General features: G+C 44.0%; 1 protein-coding gene across 1 annotated transcript in view; it reads right to left on the bottom strand.

Moving 5' to 3' along the window:
• Window positions 1-318: 318 nt before the first annotated feature.
• SZT2 (SZT2 subunit of KICSTOR complex) overlaps window positions 319-21,181 on the bottom strand; it is a 215,035-nt gene continuing 194,172 nt past the window's right edge. Inside the window, 14 exon segments of the mRNA XM_085885818.1 lie at window positions 319-632; window positions 1,959-2,027; window positions 6,910-7,026; window positions 7,204-7,527; window positions 8,937-9,042; window positions 11,367-11,489; window positions 11,590-11,740; window positions 12,934-13,147; window positions 13,366-13,419; window positions 14,932-15,000; window positions 15,602-15,773; window positions 16,477-16,664; window positions 16,887-16,991; window positions 17,430-17,509. Coding sequence (XP_085741944.1) covers window positions 507-632; window positions 1,959-2,027; window positions 6,910-7,026; window positions 7,204-7,527; window positions 8,937-9,042; window positions 11,367-11,489; window positions 11,590-11,740; window positions 12,934-13,147; window positions 13,366-13,419; window positions 14,932-15,000; window positions 15,602-15,773; window positions 16,477-16,664; window positions 16,887-16,991; window positions 17,430-17,509 — 1,898 coding nt within the window. The 3' untranslated portion in view covers window positions 319-506.

Raw genomic sequence — 21,181 nt, forward strand, 5'->3', positions numbered from 1 at the left:
ATCTAGGTGATCTTCAAGACAGATGGTCCTATTTTTTTCAAAAAGCGTGGGGTTTTTCAAAAACCCCTTCATTATATTTCTGTCGTGTAAATTTTGAAGAACCGATGAGTAAAAAATACGATCACATGCAAGGTAAAGGCATCAGAGGACATCATCGTGCTTTTTCATGGATTGCACGGACATCAGTAGATGATGGAAAAATCAACAGGGTATGTAATGCAATGTTGAGACCAAAGAACGAGTTCGGTGCTCAGATGGGAACGCCAAACAGGCCAATCCATCAAAGACCAGATGCAAAGAGAAACCATGCTGCAAAAGTAGAATAAAAGTCATTTATTGGGAAACCGATTTACAATACTTGGTTGCTTCATCATCTGAAGCTTTTATACACAAAAACAATTCATCACAATCTGATAAATAAACTCCGTTATATCATAGGTAACCATGATATGACTCAAGCCCGACGGTATGATAATTCACAGTTTCATTTAACCTGAACATCAGGACTACAGCATACCATGCCACAAATGGTAACACGCCGTGTTTATTACTGCCTCGAGGTGCAGCAGCTGGTGAGTCAAGCTGGACGGAAAACGCATCGTTGGTCGCTCCCGAAACACCATCTTTAGACCCTGGGAAATGCCAAACAAATAATCAATGCTTATTAGAACTGTGTTTGATAACTTTATTTTATATAGTCAATGAAAAATTAGAGAAATGTGAAAAGGAATCATACTACTGTCGGACTCTGCCTTTCACGGGGGATACATTCCTGGAAAATACCGTGAATGTCAAATCTGCGAAAGTCAAATCCGTGAAAGTCAAATCCGCAAATGTTGGAGCATTGTTTCAATGGGAAAAAGGGGGATAGGTTCCGGGTGGTTTGTGATTCACAAGGGGAAATAAAAAAATGCCGTGGAAAACCGTGAAGATACCTGCAAAAAAACTGAAAACGCAAAAAAAAAAGGTGCGAATATGCCCGCAAAAAAAAAAAGATGTTTTAAAATGCCAATACGCAAAGTACAGGGATGTGAATGTAGTAGGAGGTCACAATTTATCAATCGCGAATATGCGGGGTCTGTGAATAGCGAATCCGTGAATAGTGGGGTCAGACAGGATATATAGTTTGAGAAGTGTCTGTCTATGTGTTAGTTTGACTTGTATGCCCTGGATATATGCTTATATGAACTCCTGGATGGAATGGGTTGAAATCTGGTGGTTGGAGTTGGGGTGTACATGAGAAGGTTTGAGGTGGTAAAAATAAAAACCACAGCCCAGGGAGGGGGAAGTAGGGGGAGTTCAAGGTGGGGGGGGGGAGTACTGTACCTCAATTCTGTCTGTGTATGTGCATATCGTATAATGCCGCTCCCGGTGGATATCACAAGTCATCCCATCCGTAATTATTGGATGAATTAACCTATCTGTAAGGACGGGTTCATCGCTAGTAATTAATCAATAACGAAAAGTACACTACCTTTTTACAAGTTCCACAGGATGGTGCAGACATGCTGCCCTCGCCACTGAGCGGTCTCATCTGATTTTGAATCTCGGCCTGACTATAAACTGTTGGATAATATCCTTCCTGGGTATTCCACCTGCCAGCTTTGGCTGGTGGGCGTTCCAGATCCGACAGTGAATTTTGCAAAGAGTCGGCAAGTCTTCGCCAGCACCGTGAACAAATTACAAATTCCTGCACAATCGCTCAAACGTCAAGCCGGGTCATCCGGTTCATGAAAGATTTTGGGCCAAAATCATTCCCTAGATGACCCCACAAGACGGTCGAAACAATGGAGGCTATAAAAGGCAGTTACAATGGTAGTAGTAGTAGCAGTAGTAGTAGTAGTAGGAGTCGTAGTCGTCATTATCAGTCAACAAAATGACACAAATTAATTACAGGTGAAAAAATGCTGAAAAGTAAAATTATACAGAATGTAATAAGGTCTTGTCAGGCCACACACCGCGTGTTTGTTGAGGAGTTCCAGCTGTACAAGGATAAAAGAATCCGGGAACTTTGGGTTGAGTACGGCCTGTAACGAGTCAGGATTGCATCGAGTAAAAATAATGCAAAGAGGCAAAATTTATACCAACAAATAAAAGAGTAAGGAGAAAATGATATTATTACTTATTTATCACAGTGGAGTCCAAAAATTAACATGAACAAGCAAAAGTTACAATAAATACATGATAAAAGGTTAAATGGTTTCTCTGCTTTGTCTGAAGATAATTGAAACCAGAGTGGTGACAAAGCCACCCGATGCTCGCCTGTTTATACATTTATCGTTTTTAAAAGATGAGTCCAATAATATTTTCTATAAAGCATTGCAGTGAAGTCTGATCCAAATGATTTTAAAGCAATATATGTATTTGTATGTTGTAATCAGTACAAAATGGTGTGGTAGATAAAAACATTAGAAAGGAAATAACTTGCACCAAAAACTTTAACATTTTCACGCTGATGCTCACGCCGAGGGTATCGCTATAGTATAGCTCTGTTCTTCGAACAGGCGAGCTAAAAAGCAACAGAGCAACCACAAAGATAGAGGTGCACAGCCCGACTCTTTGCATCTGGTCCACAACCATCAGTGGGCTCTGTTAATAATATGGATCTCGATCTCTCTCGATCTCTCTCGATCTCTCTCGATCTCTCTCGATCTCTCTCGATCTCTCTCGATCTCTCTCGATCTCTCTCGATCTCTCTCGATCTCTCTCGATCTCTCTCGATCTCTCTCGATCTCTCTCGATCTCTCTCGATCTCTCTCGATCTCTCTCTCTCTCTCTCTCTCTCTCTCTCTCTCTCTCTCTCTCTCTGTCTCTCTCTCTCTCTCTCTCTAAAAGATCACAGTTCAATTCGCAGACACCATCTGTCTAACAGGAACCTTTGTCCCACAGAAAATCCCACTCGTTTAACTCCCTCCCTGGTTATTCCATGTACAGGTTTGACAGACCCAATGGTCGTGATGTTGAAGTTTACATCAGGAAATCCTTTTCACAGAGTTCCGACTCCACAACGTCCCCCTCCATCCCCCCCCCCCCCGCTATATCCAATCAATCACTTTGGAATATCCATGGATCGGTCCCTCTCTGTGGTAATGTCAAGTTTATGTGTGTGGTCTCCTGCCCTCACGACGACGAATGCCTTTGCGATCCTATCTTTCCACTTAAAGCCCTCTCTGTGGTGGCTTCAAATGCCACCATTCAGGCTGGCTTGGCACCAATTATCTTACAAATCGTCCATGATATTGCAGCCAAGATCTTTCGTTACAAACTGTATTGAATTCCCAACCTCAATTTCCACTAATTTATCCTGATTTAAAACCCTCATCCGATTTTCAGCCCATATTTCCCACCAATATCAGGAATCTGCTGGACTTGATCATATCCAACCTCACCTTCCAGTCTTTCCTCCTCCTCCTCAGACCTTGTATTCTTGAAAATATATCCAGTTTTTCGGAGTGTTCAAGGAACAACCAAACTACTGCAATGTTTGGCATTTCTATCAGGCAGGTCGCTGGGGCCTACAGTCCGCCATCACTTCCACTGATTGATCCACTGTTTCTTCATCTCTGAACAACAAACAGTGCCTGTGACCCTTTCTCAAGTCGATCCTTTCTCCTTCATCACTTCATAATTTCACACCTTCAACTATCCTGCCTGGCAACCCAATTTCAGGGCAACGATTCATATTATGAGGAAATTGCCAGGAAGTAAGCTTTACCTTGCTCCCTAAATAGCAAACCCTGCCGATGGGAATTTGTAGTCTCTCCAAAAAGGCTCATGCCAACTGTGTTTCTGTCCTTAGATGTGCAAGAGCTCAACAGCAGCCCACATGAGGTCGAAACTCACAGGTCTCTCACTGTCAACAAAAACGGACCCATCCATCCATCCATCCAGTGGGACCATACTCTGTGCAGAGCATTGTTGCTGCCTAAGCAGTCTCCTGGGCTACTGAGCACAATCCTGAACGGGTCACCACTCCGACACAGGATACCAGCGAGCTGGTACTCGTTTTGCCGACCTCGGAAGGACGACAGACAGAGTCAACCCCACCTGGTATTAATTCAACAGATGAGCAAGATTTGAACTCAGGATCCTAAGATCCCAAGCCCACCACCCTAACCAATAATCCAACAACAAAAACTGATGGAAGTGAGTAAAGGCTGTTTCCGATACATGCATCTCAACTGCTCCTTCATTCTTGAAGCACAGATGTGCACCGCTCATGCTTAGGTCGATTGCCATAACTCTGCTCTGTCTTTTATCTCGGATTCATGGTGGAACAACACATACATAAATCACATGTAGAACAAACATGCGAGTCAACATTAGTCCACCTTCAAGTTAATTACAAGGACATAAGTAGACAATGGACAAATGAATATTGTATTTGGGATTTGAATCTGGGTTCCGAGCATCAGAACGTTCCAATCACAATGTTAATGTTCTGTGTACACATGAAGGGTCACATCAGTTGTGATATATATATATATATATATATATATATATATATATATATATATATATATATATATATATATATATATATATATTGTTGTGGTTACCAAATTCGCAAACCACCATTCAGGTCCCTTAGGTGAGGTATCTCGGTAAGTGCATGTGTAGTTAGGCCCAAACCCGTTGTCTAGTGGGAATACATGTCATTCATGCGTGCTGCGACTCTTCAGGATAGCCGTTTTTCTTTTACTATCTTTATTTTGGACCAACCCCCATGATTACCACCACAATCACAACATCAACCACCAACCACAACGCCGCTTCACCACAACCGCCACGACCTTCCCGTCACAACTCGCAACCGTAGCATCGCCACCGTTCTTTCCCCGCTGTGGGTACCGGTGTTGGACTCGTGCAGGGCGCACGTCGAACAGCGTGTACAAAATCACGGATTTTGTGCTTCAAAAACGGATCAAAAACGACACACGCCCACTTTTTGCCGTCCAATCGGTGAGCGAGGGGCGAATTGGCCCCGCCCCCAGGGCGATCGATATATGCAAATTTATGGATCAAAAAGCCTTCACGCCCACTTTTTCTCGGGCCAATGGGGAGCGAGGTGAAAGGTCGAAGGGAGGGGGTCAAAGATGAGAGGGCGAAGTTACGGGGCGGATAAAAGGACCGTGTTCGTCAGTCCAGGAGAGTCCAGAGACGAGGAGAGGCGGAGAGTAAGAGAGTCGCAGAGTCGGAGAGTCGAGAGGCGGAGAGTAGGAGAGTCGGAGAGTAGGAGAGTCGGAAACAGAGAGTCAAGACTTCGCGGGCGGTGGAGCTGCTCGTCGTGTGCGTTGGAGTCGGAACGGAGGGGACGGAGCTGTGGAAAGGCGGCGACACCAGACGAGGGGGTGCTCGCGTCGTGCAGGAAGCTGCACCCGAGGGAGGCCGACAGCGCGACCTGGCCGAGGTGGAGACGCTCGTCGCGGGATAATAAAGATCCTCTATACCCCGAGCATCAGCAACCCCCTCCTGTTTCCCCCCGCGCTGAGATAGTGCGACCAAGGGGGCCCCTTTCCCACCCCCTACCAGACACCGTCCGCGAGGCCCGCGGAGTTGAGGCGCCATCGCCGCTCCGCGTCTCATCACCAGACGGGTAGGCGCGACCCGGTCTCGGCCTCAGGCCCGCCTCATCCTTGAGGGTATTCTTTTCCTTGGTTTTGGGTATGTGTTGTCGGCGCCGTCTGTGAAGTAAAATTGTATAAGTGTTGCCGTGTGCTCGGTAGTCGGTATTAGCTCTGCATTGTGTTTTTGCTTTTACATTTGCTTTTTGTGTAAATTGCATTGTGTCTTTTCTGTGTGCTTTTGGTGGAATTGAATGTGTGCTTTCCGTTCGGCGGGAATAAATGTGCTTTGTGTTGAACTGTTTCCCGCTTCGCTTCGCCATTTCTCCCATTGAATCCTCATCTTGCTTCACGTAAAGGGTTGGTAGTGGGCTGAATACGCCCGATAATTAATCGAACCGTCGAGGTCGACGATAACACCGCTCGGTTATTCTGATAGTACGGAACGGGTCGCTTAAGTGGCCCGTGTCCGAAGTCGACCTGCGGCGAGGTGCGATCGCCCGGTCTACCCTCCGCGTGGGTACTTAGGTAGGTCGAATTTGGCGAGCAACCCTATCCCACGCGGGGGCTGATTGGCTCGATCGCGGTGAGACCGAAAGGTCCACCCGTGACTGGTTCCCGGCGTTAGTCCGAGAGGGTCACGACTGGATTGTCCGTCCGGTGGGCGACGTGCCGCGATTCGAGTTACGTGGCAGTCAGCACGCCGGCGGGCGTGAATACCGCAACAATATATATATATATATATATATATATATATATATATATATATATATATATATATATATATATATATATATATATAATGTGATTTTTGGACATTATTATATTTATACAAGGTATTTCACTTTCAGCAGAAGTTCATTCCACTCCACACAGAAGTTATTACCTCCGCCACCGAAGTTGGACAGAAGTTACGTATTCACCCCTGTTGTGTTGGTTTGTCTGTCTGTGAGCAGGATATCTCAAAAAGTTTTGGATATATTTGGACGAAACTTGGTGGATAAGTTGGGTAGTTGACAAGAACAAGTTGATTAGATTTTGGTTAAGTTATGGAAGCAGAATCGGCCAATGAGTGGGATATAAAATGTAAACTGTTCAGCCTGACGGAGGCATGCGCTCTCCTAAGTTCCATTCTAGTTCCATTTTGTGCTTCCATGCATTTTGATGTTGAATTCCCCATTGCTTCTGCCCTCATCCAATTTTGGTGAAAATTTTGGTAAATGGTGAAACTGCAACTTGAGCATTTAATTTGGCTCATTAAGGAATAATTAAGGACATATTCTGCACACTGCCGTACAAAAGAGCATGGATGAAACTGGAATTTAACTCATTCTATCACTCTCACCAGGTGGTGAGCATTTCCATCTGGGCTGGAAAAGAGACGGCAGCTGTGTGGAAAGTGACTTTGCAAGACTTTCATTAGGCTCTGGTACCATGCTGGGCTCAAAGACTTGAAAAACACCTAAAAACAAAATTCATAAGAGGATGCAAAGAGGAATCAAAAGGCAGTCAATTAATGGCTTCTGTTCTTTCATGCCTGGGCTTTGAGAATCACACTTAAATTGTGCATTCGTTGCTTCTCAAAATATACATCCATAAAATATAGATGGTGAGGAAGAGGATAGTGGAATAACTTTACCAGCTGAGGGTCAAGATCTTCCACGCGACGACAGTAGACTACTTGCAGGAGCTCCTCAAGCTCAACGAACATGAGACGGGTGAGCTTTACACCTCGGTCCGGAACACCTCCACTTGTCGTAAGACCTACGGCAGAAGCTGAAGACCCCACTGAACCCAAAGGGATTGGCAAGGATATTCCAGCAGCCATTCCTGGGCTTCCTTCGCCGAGAATCAAGCGGTTCCAGAGGCTGTCTCGACGGCAATGAGAACATGCTCGAGACACGAGCGACACCAACAGGTCGCGTGACGTACGGACCTCGGAAGCAAGAAGTGGATGCAACAACTGAAGAGACACAGTGGCAGAAGGAGTAATGAGAGAAGGGCTAGGTAGATTGCTGGATTGCATTTCCACCTGGCTGGAATCCTCAGAGTCTGTGGAAACCTGATGATAAAGCAGTGTCAAAATAACATTAAAAAGCTAATAATGAGAAAAAGCTAATACTTATCTTTATAACGAGACAAAATGAACAAATTAAGAATAAATCACATAAAAAGAGACAAAAGAGGTGGGTAAAGTGTGCATGTGTATGTACTCCCTTTCCCTTCCTCCCTTCTCTTTCTCTCCCCATGTCCTCCCACCTCCTTCTCACTCGCACAAGACTCCCTCGCTTCCCCCCCCCCGACCAATTGGTTTATTAATTTGTTATCAATTTGTCTTTCTGTTTCACTTTGCTCAGCTTGATGCTGTAGAAACTTTCAAAATCATTGGAATCTCCCATGATGAAGCTGTGTCTACAGGCCTATCAATTTCCCATCGCAGGCAGGTCAATGGTCTCTGTGTCTGGTCTTGTACCTTCTGCTCTTTCCGTGCCCCCCCCCCCCAGGTTTTGCAGGGCACACACGGTCCACCATCAACCCCTTTCTGGTGAAACTACCTAAATCCAGAATTACTGCTCACCTACACTCATTCGTTCCTCTTTTTCCCCATCTGTAGAACCAACTTCAACATTCTCTTCAATCTCACTCTTCCCTCCAAGTCTTCAAACCAATTGTTCACCATCATCTCAGATCATCCCTCATCCAAAACAATGATATTTTCTACCCCGTTAACCCTCTCTCCATCCCCCACCCTAAACCCACCTCCTTCCAAATTTCCAGTTTTTCCTTCCTGAGAGTTTGCTTCTGTCTCCATATTGTTCACCCCGTAGATCCTCTACCCCTCATTCATCCCCACACCCATTATATTTGTCCAAGTCTCCTTCCATTTTGTCCTTCATCCCTGCTGTTGGTGTTCGCCTCCTATCTGTGAGGTTCCTTTTGTTCTGTTGAGTTTTGAACCATTTCGTATTCGAGTTCTTCCATGAGCCTTGATCTTGTAAACAAAAACAAGGAAAAAAAAAAAAAAACACCTTGAGATATATCAGTCCTCACAATAGTCCACCAAAGTTGTAAAAAATTTTTTTAAGGTTTAAAAAAAAGCAACAATCACATTTCAAAAATCAAACAGGTCAGAGTGCATCAGCAGATAACAGGGCAGGGGTCCACTACCTGGTTCATTTCCTTTGTTGAAAATGTTATCTTATCTCAGTGTACCTTATATCTCACTGCACACCACACACCCACATCATATACAAGAGGGTGATGAACTTCCATCTTTACTCGACAATAATATCTGGTGGTCATTACCGAGGTTGCATTTGGGAGCGAGGGTGCTGGTTGAATGGTTGAGGTGGTGAATGCTATTTAATTTACCAAAAAAGATGTCTGAGGGTTTCTTAAATCAGGGACCCTGCGGAGATCGGCTGACAGTCGAGGAAAGAGTTCCCGACAGCTCGTCATCAGCAAGAAGAATTGAAGCCTGTGGGAAAGCAGAGGGTCAGAGAGGGTTCACTGTGATCTGATTGCTACCTCGTACTTTCAGGTTCCCAAGTTATCGGATCAAATGTGATTAACCCTTTGAACCCTGAGCTCCTTGGACTTTTGGCTCTCCCACCCTGGGCACCCTGGAGAGAAATCGGGCCGCTCGGGTATATGGACGTTTGAATAGCGGCCGGTAAATCGGACACCTGGTTATATGGAGGTTTGGATAGCGGCCGGTAAAACAGCTGCTGGGGTTCAAAGGGTTAAAAATATTAACAAAAAGAGTGAATGGGTGGAAATAACTGTGGAACTTAAGGAATACTGTGGGCTATACCCATTCGAGTCAAGTTACCACCAATAACAAAAGAATAGTAACAACTAGAGTCACGAGCATTTATCAAGGATTCCAAGCAATGACACCTACATTTTAAAGAGGGAACAATGAGACACCTTGAAAGTAAGAATTGTTTAAACATACAAGCCAAATCCTCGAAAAGCTGTTTTGATTGTGAAAATAGGCAACGGTAGTGTTTCAGTTGGTTTGACTAATCATGCTTGCTGTTAAGAAAGGATTAACAGAATATGGTCACAGCCTATAACCAAAATACAAGTGTCTCAATGAAAATCCACCAACTTCTCAATGTCGAAAGAAGGTGAATTTTGATTGGCCCATGGTGGCCACTTTTACCTCCGCAACGAAGATGGATGGAGGATATGTTTTCAACCCTGTCCGTTTGTCTGTGAACATGATACCTCAAAAAGTTATGGACGGATTCGGACAAAACTTGGTAGACAGGGTGGGTGGGTGACGAGGACAAATTTATTCGATCCGGATTATGATCCGAGAATTTCAACTGATTCTTTACCATTAAGAGATAGGGCCAACAATGACATATAGCATGATATTTCAAAATGTTGTGGACGGATTATGACAAAACTTGGTGGATGAGTTGGGTAGGTGACAAGAACAAGCTGATTATATTTTGTCTGATTTCGCTGATTAGAAAAATGGTACGTGTTGCTTCCTTGCTTGACACAAAACATTTAAAAGGATAAGAGCACAGGCAATTCCCATAGGTTGGCATCCATGGGGAGAGAGTAAATTCCTCCTTAGGAAATGCCCCACTGAGTGCGGTGAGAATGGCAGCACCATTGTTGTGACGACGCTGGTACCCAGAGTTCCCTGGGAGGTGATGGAACCTCCCCTAAACGTTATGGCTGTGTTCGTCTCATCTTAGTCCTGTGTTGTGTCTCGTGCCTTCATCTGTATGCCTGTGTGTGTGTGTGTGTGTGTGTGTGTGTGTGTGTGTGTGTGTGTGTGTGTGTGTGTGTGTGTGTGTGTGTGTGTGTGTGTGTGTGTGTGTGTGTGTGTGTGTATTTCAGCTCCACGACTAGCCTTAGATCCGATAACAAAAAAAAGTATGTTTATTGTCGTCTCGATGACGATCCATAAAAAATAAAAGCATGGAAGACTTCAAATAAAATGCATGCACTGCATTGCCTTATTGTCACTTTAAAACAAAGGATATACCATCAAAATTTATCTTCATATTAAAATATCAATAAACACTTTTCAAAGGACAGCCAATGTGAAAGGAGCAAAAAAATTTCACAGCAGTGTGCCTTGTTAAACTTCCAAACTCCAAGCTGACTACACAACTAAACTCCCATGTAGCTCGCTTCTCCCATCTTAGGAAGCACGGACCAGATGTCATTTTTCCCACTCTTCCCTCCAAGGCAGTTCCCAACGTGTACAGCCTTTTTGGCTGCTGGTTGCATCATTGGTTAGGGGCACGGCTATGCCGCGGATGCAGTGCCCCGATTACTAGTACACACTGGTACTCATTTTGCCGACCTCGGAAGGATGACAGGCTGAGTCAACCCCCCTGGTATTAATTCAGTGGCTAACGGGGCTCGAACTCAGGACCCAAGGATCCCGAGCCACCACCCGAACCGCGAAGTCAACGCCACGCTTAAACAGGCAGTGCACCACCACCTTGTGTCGTCACCCATCCTGACCCATTTATCTTTATTATCCCCATTAACCATTCCTAACCCAAACCTCTTGATGATTTCAGTGTTTCATATAGTGATGACATGTTCTCAGAGGTGTACTTGAATTTGAGGTTTGGTGAAAGTTATGCTTTAGCTTCAATTTTGAAAGATATTAATTAATTAATTAATTAACTGACTAACACATGTATAGCCAGACTGTGAGAGAGAGCAAAAACTGGTCCCAATGATCCGGACGTTCAAGCTACGAAATAATTACAGGAAGGTACAGAGAGCGTTAAACAAACAGCAAGGTGTGTATGAAAGTACCGAAGATGATGCTCCTCTCCTTGAGGTTGTTCATCAGTGAGCAAGTCCACGTGGCAGATAATCAGTGAAACATCAAAGTCGTCATGGTGGCGCATTCCACTGACATCTTTATACGAGCCTGTCCTACAATGCCACAGAAAAATGAACTCAGCGATTATACCAGTGTACAAGTCTGGACGAAAAGGACAGAAGGCACGAGAGAAGGTGAAAACATGATGCTCACCTTGAAGACAAAGACACAAGTGCATAGTTCTGGCCAGGGCCAGCTGTGCCACCGATTCTGAATGGCTTAAGCCCATAGGCCTGTGCATGTTCTATGATGTAAGCAAACAGTTCATGAGCAGGTGTTGCACCGGATGAGAGGGTGAGCTCACCTGGACCGAGAGGTAATGAAAAAGCACAATAAATTGAAGCATATTTTTACAGCTTAAGTTTTGCATGAATCAGCAGATGTGTGTGCACGTACGTACGTATGCATACACGCACGTGCATGCACACACGTTTCATCTGTGACCCATGAACTTCCTCAGGCCAATATATTACAGTGATGGCTTGTCATGGCCAATTCATAACCAGTTTGCAAATCATTTGCGGCCACATGCCGTAAGAAGGGAATTTTTGGAATGCCAGGACAATGCCAGCACATAATCATTATTGTTTGTCTGCTTCTTCTTGGATTACAATTACCATGTTCTCATGCTACATGGATGTGTTTGCAGGAGCAGCTGTGTGAATATTTACATGCTCACACACTTTCAGGGAGCACTCCATTGTTTTTGTTTTTTTCTATGATTTTCAGATATACATACACATACAGGGAATTGCCTTGTTTAATATAGTTAGGATTTCGTATGCAGACTGTGGGTGATGGTTTGCATCGATGCTGGGAGTGCAGCTATGCTGCTGATGCAGTGCCCCTTCTATGTTAGCGCAGTAATTTGGAATTTGTTCAGGATACAGGGCGATAGCTTGCTTACTCTTCGCGGATGACACCATAGTGTCTTTAACGTCCACCAAGTAATGCCGACAGGGGTCACCCAGTTTAACATCCATTTGAAGGACGGTGCACACATTGATGCCTCGCCCTGTCTGCGAAACAACAGGGTGACTGTTTATAGCTTTGTCGAGATTTGAATGGGGAAATTGCTTCGCAGAAGAGGAATCGCTTCAATCTCATTCTTCCCTCCAAGTCTTCAAGACAACTGTTCACCACCATCTCAGATCGTCCCCAATCCATAACCTTGATCTTTTCTCCCATCGTTAACCCCACCCTAATCCCTCCTCCTTCCAAATTCCCAGTTTTCCCTCCTCTCCTGAGAATTTGCTTCTGCATCCATCTTGTCCACCCCATGCATCCTCTTCCTGCCCACCATTCCTGCACACACACATTGTTTGTCCGCCTCCCTCTGTTTTGGCTTTCAGCTATGCTGTTGGGGTTTTCCCCCCCTCTCTCTGCTGTTCCTTTGTCCTGTTGCATCCTGTTCCATTCAGTGTACCCGTGTACTAGTACTAGCTCTTCCACGAGCATTGACTATGTATAGAAAAGAAAAAGAATATAGAAACACACCCTGGTGTACGTGATTGCGAGCATGAGCGGGAGATCGACGATGGTGAGCAGAAAGCAAGGTAAGGAAGTCAGGCAGAGGGTAAGCTGGTGGAAAGGTGAGCTGGCGACCAAGTAAATACTGCTGCAAAGCACGAAGATGGAAGTCGTAGCTGAAGGAACGCAGGTGGAAAAGTGAACGCACTTTGGCACACTCCTCAACCAGAGGCAACCAAACCTGAGCAGAGAACATTTGAAGGTAAGGCGACGTAAATAAGGATACGTGTACAAATGGAATGATGCTGCGGATTTGTGTCAGGAATATATTTTATTCTTTAATATCCTACTCGTTGTTCCAGTTTTAGAGGCAAAACTTTATCTTGTTGGCTCAAGTCTTCTTGTTGCCATTAAAGGGACGCAACTTGCGAAAGAACAAGTACAGCCAATAAAACTTACTGATTCGCTTTTTGAGCAGTCATCCACAATGGGCTTTGATTGGCCAACACCTCCCTGTAAGAAAATCACCAGCATGGCTCCTCATCTTCCACATCATTCATTTTCTGCACCATGACTTGATTCATGTGATGCAGTTACATGTTAAAACCTCATTTCAGTTCCACAGTTTGTGTGTCATCTCACTAATTTTCCATCATAAACATGTCAATTGACCCCCAGAAAAGGTGTGACAACACCGATTTTAAAATGATATACGGGGTGTTCCAAAAAGACCCGGACAACTTTGGTTGTTAATACATTTAGTACCACAAATGATACAACAATACTCTTTATTTAATATGATACAGAAACTCATAAAGTTTTCGTTATTTTCACATCTGGTGGTTTAATGTAAAAGAAAATGATGACTCCCCAGGAGAAAGCTCAGAGCGTTGAATGGTTCATCCAGACAAGATCCGACACACAAGGTGTGGAAGGAATCCGCCATCGCGGACTATTATCAGAGAGTGGTACAAGAGGTTGAACGAGTGTGTGAATCATTTCAACAAAGTCCCAGAAAATCACTCCATCGAGCATCCAGAGATATGGGACTATCAACCACTACTGTACACAGGATTTTGCAAAAAAAAAAAAAAAAAAAAAAATGACGGACCCAAATGCAAGGTGTTTGCCTTGGAAATACTCAGTCGCATAGAAGATGACGAAGATTACCTGAAAAAGTTCATGTTCACAGACGAAGCTTGCTTTCATGTATCGGGGAAGGTCAACCGGTACAACTTGAGGATCTGGAGCTCTGAAAACCCCCCACGTGGTCATGGAACAAATACAGTATGTGACAGTCCAAAGGTCAATGTGTTGCGTGGCCTTCTCCATGACCGCTTGGTGGGTCTGTTTTTCTTTGTGGAGGATACAGTGATCTCAAAAATTTACAAGAACATGTTGGAAGGATTCGCCTTCCCATAGATTGAAGACCTGCAACGTGATATCATTTTTCAACAAGACGGCGCTCTCCCTCATTAGGCCTTTGTTGTTTGAGATGTCCTGAATGAAAAAATTCCAGGTCGCTGGATTGGCCAAGATGGACCAACCACCTGGCCCCCACGGTCACCAGACATAACCCCTCCCTCAATTTTTTCCCCTTGAGGGAGGGGGGGGTTGTCAAAGATGTTGTCCACAACAACAAGGTGGCAAACCTGCAGGATCTCCGTTCTCGGATCACAGCTGCATGCGCACGAGTGGACGCAAACATGCTGAGCGGAACATCACAAGAACTGGTGGACTGCTTTGATGTCCTGCGCATGACAAACGGAACTCACATTGAAGTGTATTGATGGTGTGTACAAAACTTTATGAGTTTCTGGACCATATAAACTAAAGGGTATCCTTGTATCATTTGTGGTTCTCAATATATTAACAACCAAAGTTGGCCGGGTCTTTTTGGAACACCTTGTAGAAAGATTCCTCACTCACTAGAAAAGTAAGTGGGAGGTTCACATTCCCTCAGCTTCAAAACAATCTCCAAAAAACGTACACAGCTTCCATCAGCCATCAAGAAATGCAACGAACCTGAGATAAGTTGCTCTCATTCAGGCCGCAACACGCCATGACATACAACTTCACGCAGAAATAGCAGCCCTGCCGACACACACCGCATCCTGGTCAATCCACAACTCTCAAGTTTGTGCTGGAGGACAATGCAAGTGCAAAGAACAGAAAGATCTGACACACACCTATAATCTCTATTTGATAATCATAAACATCAAAATTATTTTACATACATTTACAGTTTAAACAACAATGATAAATGGTCAAGACAAGTCAACTCTTGTGAGAGATACCGACGGTGCGAAGTGCGAGCTTGTGACAAGGTGACAACAGATCGCCTGTTGCATGATGACATCACATGCATACTGCTGGATTTCAAATTGATTTGTTTTCTTTGAACATTTCGTTTTGGAAATTGTTTTCAAAAATAAGGATCAAAAAAGTTAGGTCAGGAGGAAAATGGAAGCTTGCTTCTTTTGCTTTTAGCTATGCAGTTGCAAGCTTGCAAGATTTCTATTTTAACAAGCCTCATTTATTCACACTTTAAAAAGTCCTCATTGAAATACTCATTAGATTTTTTAAAGAAATTAGAAGTCGGTGTGACAAGACAGTGAAGACCAGAGCAATTTTCTTTGTACAATTCATTGAACTGCAGGTTCAACAGCGAACTTTGATAGGTTCTCCGTATTACCTGGAACTCCAACTCAACAAGCACCAGTCCAGCCGGCAAAGCCTTCTGTAAATGGAACACTTGATCACTTGAACCCCCTGTTCTTCCTGAATCTTCTGTCTTTTGCCGCGCACTTCGGCTCTTCGTCTCGGCTTGGTATGCCGTGTACAGACGCGTCCGGCTCACTGAATACCTTTAAGAAAGAGAGAGGTCATGATCGATGGAGAATGGGACAAAGACATGATCCCTGAAACTGTCAAATTGCTCATTCTTCAATACTAATACAATATGAGTTCCGTTACAAGGAGCTTCAATGCAGGAGCCCATTAGGCACATCAAAGTCTGAGTTATGAGCGCCAACCTATGGTTATTTGTTTGTATAATCCATCCATCCATTGGGACCATACTCTGTGCAGAGCGTTAGTGCTGCCTAAGCATTCTCCTTGGCTATTGGGCACAATCCTGGACGGGTCGCCACTCCGACACAGGATACCAGCAAGCTGGCACTCATTTTGCTGACCTCAGAAGGATGACAGGCAGATTCAACCCCACCTGGTATTAATTCAACAGCTGAGTGGGATTTGAACTCAGGATCCTGGGATCCAAAGCCCGCCACCCAACCCATTAAGCCAACACCAGGCATGTTCGTGTAACATTCTATTTAAATGTGGAGCATCAAGCAAGGAAGCAGCATGTACCATATGTAAAGCCATTGGTATGACTCGGCCAGGGTTTGAACCACTGATCTCCCATACTCATCGCAGATGGTCTAACCATTGCATCACCAAGTCAGGTGAGCCCGTAGTCCCAATAACTGACATCAGGTGAAAAATATTGGCCCCTCTTCACAATTTGAACTTCCATTTTTGACGGTCCTGTGTATAAGGGGCATGCACCTGCGTGAAGGTGTATGCGGCTGCAGTTGAATGAGGATAAATCCGTGGCTTTGGAGGAACTGCAAGAATTGTTGCATGAATGCCGTGCAGAGCTCCTGTACCCAGGCATCGGCCCGTGGTCTCAGCGCAGCAGCTTTTCCAGCAGCATTTTCTGCTTGACCATGGCTTGAGTCAGATGACCAATGTCTCTTTTGGATGGTGAAAATGATTGACAATAAAAGGAAGGATACATAAGGGATGAGTGCACAAGTGGTATTTAATAAATCATTCTTATATTTATCCACAGATATGGAAAAAGAATAGCAGATTCAAACTTGAAACAAAATCTCCAAACCAGACTTGAAACCAAACCAATCCAGATGAAAACTCATCCCAAGACCCTGTTTTGTTATTTTCAAACCAAAACCTACTGTACGTGTAGCAGTGCCAGATTCCCATGTTGGATCAAATAATAGGGGTGTAGCTCGGTAGTGGAACAATCTTGCAGAAAGCTTCATGAGTTCCAGCTCTGCCACCTGCAGTGACATAGAGAAATACTCAACATCCCAGATTATTTCAGAAAGTCAACTTGGAATCATACTCTACTTTGAGAAGCAACTGTTTGTGCGTTTGCTCGCTTGACTTATATGCACTCTTGGAATCGTTGGACGGAAAAAGTTTAAAACTGGTGGCTGTACTCGGTTAAAGATACCTTCTCCAAGAGGAGGCGAGCTATCGCCAGCACCCTGAGAAAATTTCGAATTTCTGCTCAAAACCAAAGGGGGCACTGCATTAGCGGCAAAGCTGCGCCCCCAGAAAATGATGCTACCCAATAAGCAGCAAAAAAAAAAACTGGTAAATTAAACATATATTGGATAATTTTTTTTGCCTCAATTAATTAAAGTGGAAAATGAATTTAATAATTGTCGAACTGACACACTAGGGTTAAGGGGGAGAAAAGTGTCAGTACTCACCGTGATTGGCATATTGCTGTGAGCTGATCGCTGCTGCCAGGTCACCAAGAGGTTTGCAGTCTTTAAGTGAATCTCCATTTCTAGAAAACCGGACATGCAACCTCAATGCATCGTCCACCCCGGGTGCTTCCACAGAACACATTAAGGATGGCTGGCTTTCTTTGCACAACTTCCCTTTTCATGACCAATCATTTTTCGACTCAACTTCAAGTTGACACTTGAGTGATCTCAGCTGTATATAATGAGCACGGATATCACACGCCCGATTGTTTGTTTAATTGGTTCCGATGCACCAAAGCGGGAGTCAAAAAAACAGGGTGCCAATGATAAGAAGGCAAGTGCAAGCATTGAGCTCCATCCCATTGCCAACAAAATAGGAGCTCCAACATGTCAGTTCCGACCAAGGCGTATAAATGCGCCGACAGAACCAGGGCGATAACGCCACGCACACAGATGCCCAACAATAGTGAAACAGTGGGTGGGTGTGCAGGTGGAAACTGCTTGACCAAGGTCAAAAAATGAAAGTGCTGTACCCTCGCGTGAGTGCTGTACACGAGAGGGGTTAGAGACCGAGGACGAAAAGCCTGTGTTGATATAAAGGGGAGATAATGTTAAAAACAAACAAACGAGAGAGTTCATCGAACACCTTACCCCTGTGCAGTTTGGAGGAAAAAAAAAAGGACACGAGAAGGGTCTTTTAAACTCTTGCTTTGCATTTCCGAACACAATGTACATTTCCTACGAGCCGCAATTTGGTCTGAATCTTGATATTCCCCAATGCTGAGAGTGTGTGGCAAATTTGATTGTTCAAGATGGTGTAAAATGGCATAACATTTTGTCCAAGTACTGCTAAACTGGAGATTTTTGGAAGAACCAATGAGGGGATTTGTGTTCTCCAGGGTTCACTGGTATAAGCTATAAATAATGGAGCAAGTGTATGTGATTATTTATGTATGTACCAGTATGTATATCCACTCTTCACCCACTGGTTGGACAGCTGACCTGACGTCACCCACTGGTTGGACAGCTGACCTGACGTCACCCACTGGTTGGACAGCTGACCTGACGTCACCCACTGGTTGGACAGCTGACCTGACGTCACCCACTGGTTGGACAGCTGACCTGACGTCACCCACTGGTTGGACAGCTGACCTGACATCACGCACAATTGTAAACTGAAATACTTAACCTAAAGTGCCCAGAGAAAAGGAGGGAGAGAGAGGCAAGGACCCAGAAGACCCAAAAGACCCCAAGAACCCAGAAAACCAAAAAAGACACAGAAGACCCCAAGGAACCAACAGACCCCAAAAACCCAACAGACCCCAAAAACCAAACATACCCAAAAAACCCAAAATACCCCAAAGACCTAAAAGACCATGAAGACCCAAAACACATAAAAGACTCAAAAGACCCAAAAGACCCAAAAGACAAAAAACCGAAAATAACCTGAAGACCCACAAGACAAAAAAGACCCCGAGGACCCAAAAGACCCCAAGGGACCAAAACCAATGCTCTGCACAGAGTATGGTCCCAATGGATGGATGGATGAAGCCATGCCGATTGTGATGTTGAAACTCTGCCAAAGTGGGCAGACCCGAATGAGAAAACGTATCCGGCTAAATGAGATCATGTAGAGATAAGGAAGATGATAATAATTAAAGTATTTGCAAAAATAGAGAAACATTATTCTTGACATGACAATCAGACTTGGAGCACTAAGAATTGAACGTTATCCCAAGAGGAAGAAATAAAGTATGAGGATAGACTTGTTATAGAGGATAGACTTGTTATGGAGGATAGACTTGCTATGGAGGACAATACTATTATGGAGGATAGACTTGTTATGGAGGACAATGCTGTTATGGAGGATAGACTTGTTATGGAGGAAAATACTGTTATGGAGGATAGACTTGTTATGGAGGACAATACTGTTATGGAGGACAATACTGTTATGGAGGATAGACTTGTTATGGAGGACAATACTGTTATGGAGGATAGACTTGTTATGGAGGATAGACTTGTTATGGAGGACAATACTGTTATGGAGGATAGACTTGTTATGGAGGATAGACTTGTTATGGAGGATAGACTTGTTATGGAGGATAGACTTGTTATGGAGGATAGACTTGTTATGGAGGATAGACTTGTTATGGAGGATAGACTTGTTATGGAGGATAGACTTGTTATGGAGGACAATACTGTTATGGAGGACAATACTGTTATGGAGGACAGACTTGTTATGGAGGACAATACTGTTATGAAGGATACACTTGTTATGGAGGACAGACTTGTTATGGAGGACAGACTTGTTATGGAGGACAATACTGTTATGGAGGATAGACTTGTTATGGAGGATAGACTTGTTATGGAGAATAGACTTGTTATGGAGGATAGACTTGTTATGGAGGATAGACTTGTTATGGAGGATAGACTTGTTATGGAGGATAGACTTGTTATGGAGGATAGACTTGTTATGGAGGACAGACTTGTTATGGAGGACAATACTGTTATGAAGGATACACTTGTTATGGAGGACAGACTTGTTATGGAGGACAATACTGTTATGGAGGATAGACTTGTTATGGAGGATAGACTTGTTATGGAGAATAGACTTGTTATGGAGGATAGACTTGTTATGGAGGATAGACTTGTTATGGAGGATAGACTTGTTATGGAGGACAGACTTGTTATGAAGGATACACTTGTTATGGAGGACAAGTCAAGCTGTGGAAGAGACTATAAAATGAAGGGGTATGGTCCCCCTCATTTTATTGTATTTTCTTTTGGAAGGTCCAAGAGAGAGTTTTAAATCATACGACAAGTCAAGAAGTGTTTGTGTTTCTTTGACTTCGATGTATTCCTAAAACACTGGACAGAACGAGTTCAAAACCGGTGCTGGGATTTGCACTCGGGGAGGTTTTCAGCGGGAAATAAACCTCATAGTTCTGGGGGTTCAGAGTTTGAGGAGAACCCCAATTCCCTCTATGTAATATATGTTTGGCATTGCACCACAGGCCATTCTAAAATACGATTCTGAAGGAATTAACCAATCCATGATTATGGGTAAATCATCCTGTCGTGGGTAATGAAAATGCTTATATTAAGCGAATGGCGTTGTTTATGCAAGAACAATGTTTGTCGTGTAAAATAAGCATCGGTTTGCTTCGTACAGGATTCATGGATACACCTTGTTTGATGAAATACACATATTTATGCACTTGTCATGATTTGCACACAAAATGTGCTCAGGAGACAGTTTTTTTGTGGGATCGAGGGGGATTATCCTGTCTGCAATTCTGGGGGAATTGTCTCATCTGTAATTCTTGCAGAATTGTCACATGCGTAATTCTGGGGGAATTGTCCCATCTGTAATTCTTGCAGAATTGTCAAATGCATAATTCTGGGGGAATTGTCCCATCTGTAATTCTTGTGGAATTGTCACATGCATAATTCTGGGGGAATTGTCCTGTCCTTAATTCTGCAGTAGGCCTGGTGTTGACTTAACAGTTAAGGTGGCTGGCTTAAGATCCTAGGGTCTTGAGTTCAAGCCCCTGTCATTCCGTTGAATCAAAATCAGGGAGGGTTGACTCAGCCTGTCAATCTTCCGAGGTCGGCAAAATGAGTACCAGCTGACTGGGGTATAACCATTTGGGGTAACCTGCGTCGGAGTGGCGATTTGTCCAGGACTGTACTCCTTGGCAATGAAACTGCCTTAGTTGGCCTATGCCCCTTACTGCACGAAAGGAATGGTA

Source organism: Eptatretus burgeri, chromosome 6 (assembly GCF_056783735.1).
Source record: "Eptatretus burgeri isolate ZD-2024b chromosome 6, Ebu_testis_v1, whole genome shotgun sequence".
NCBI lineage: Eukaryota > Metazoa > Chordata > Myxini > Myxiniformes > Myxinidae > Eptatretus > Eptatretus burgeri.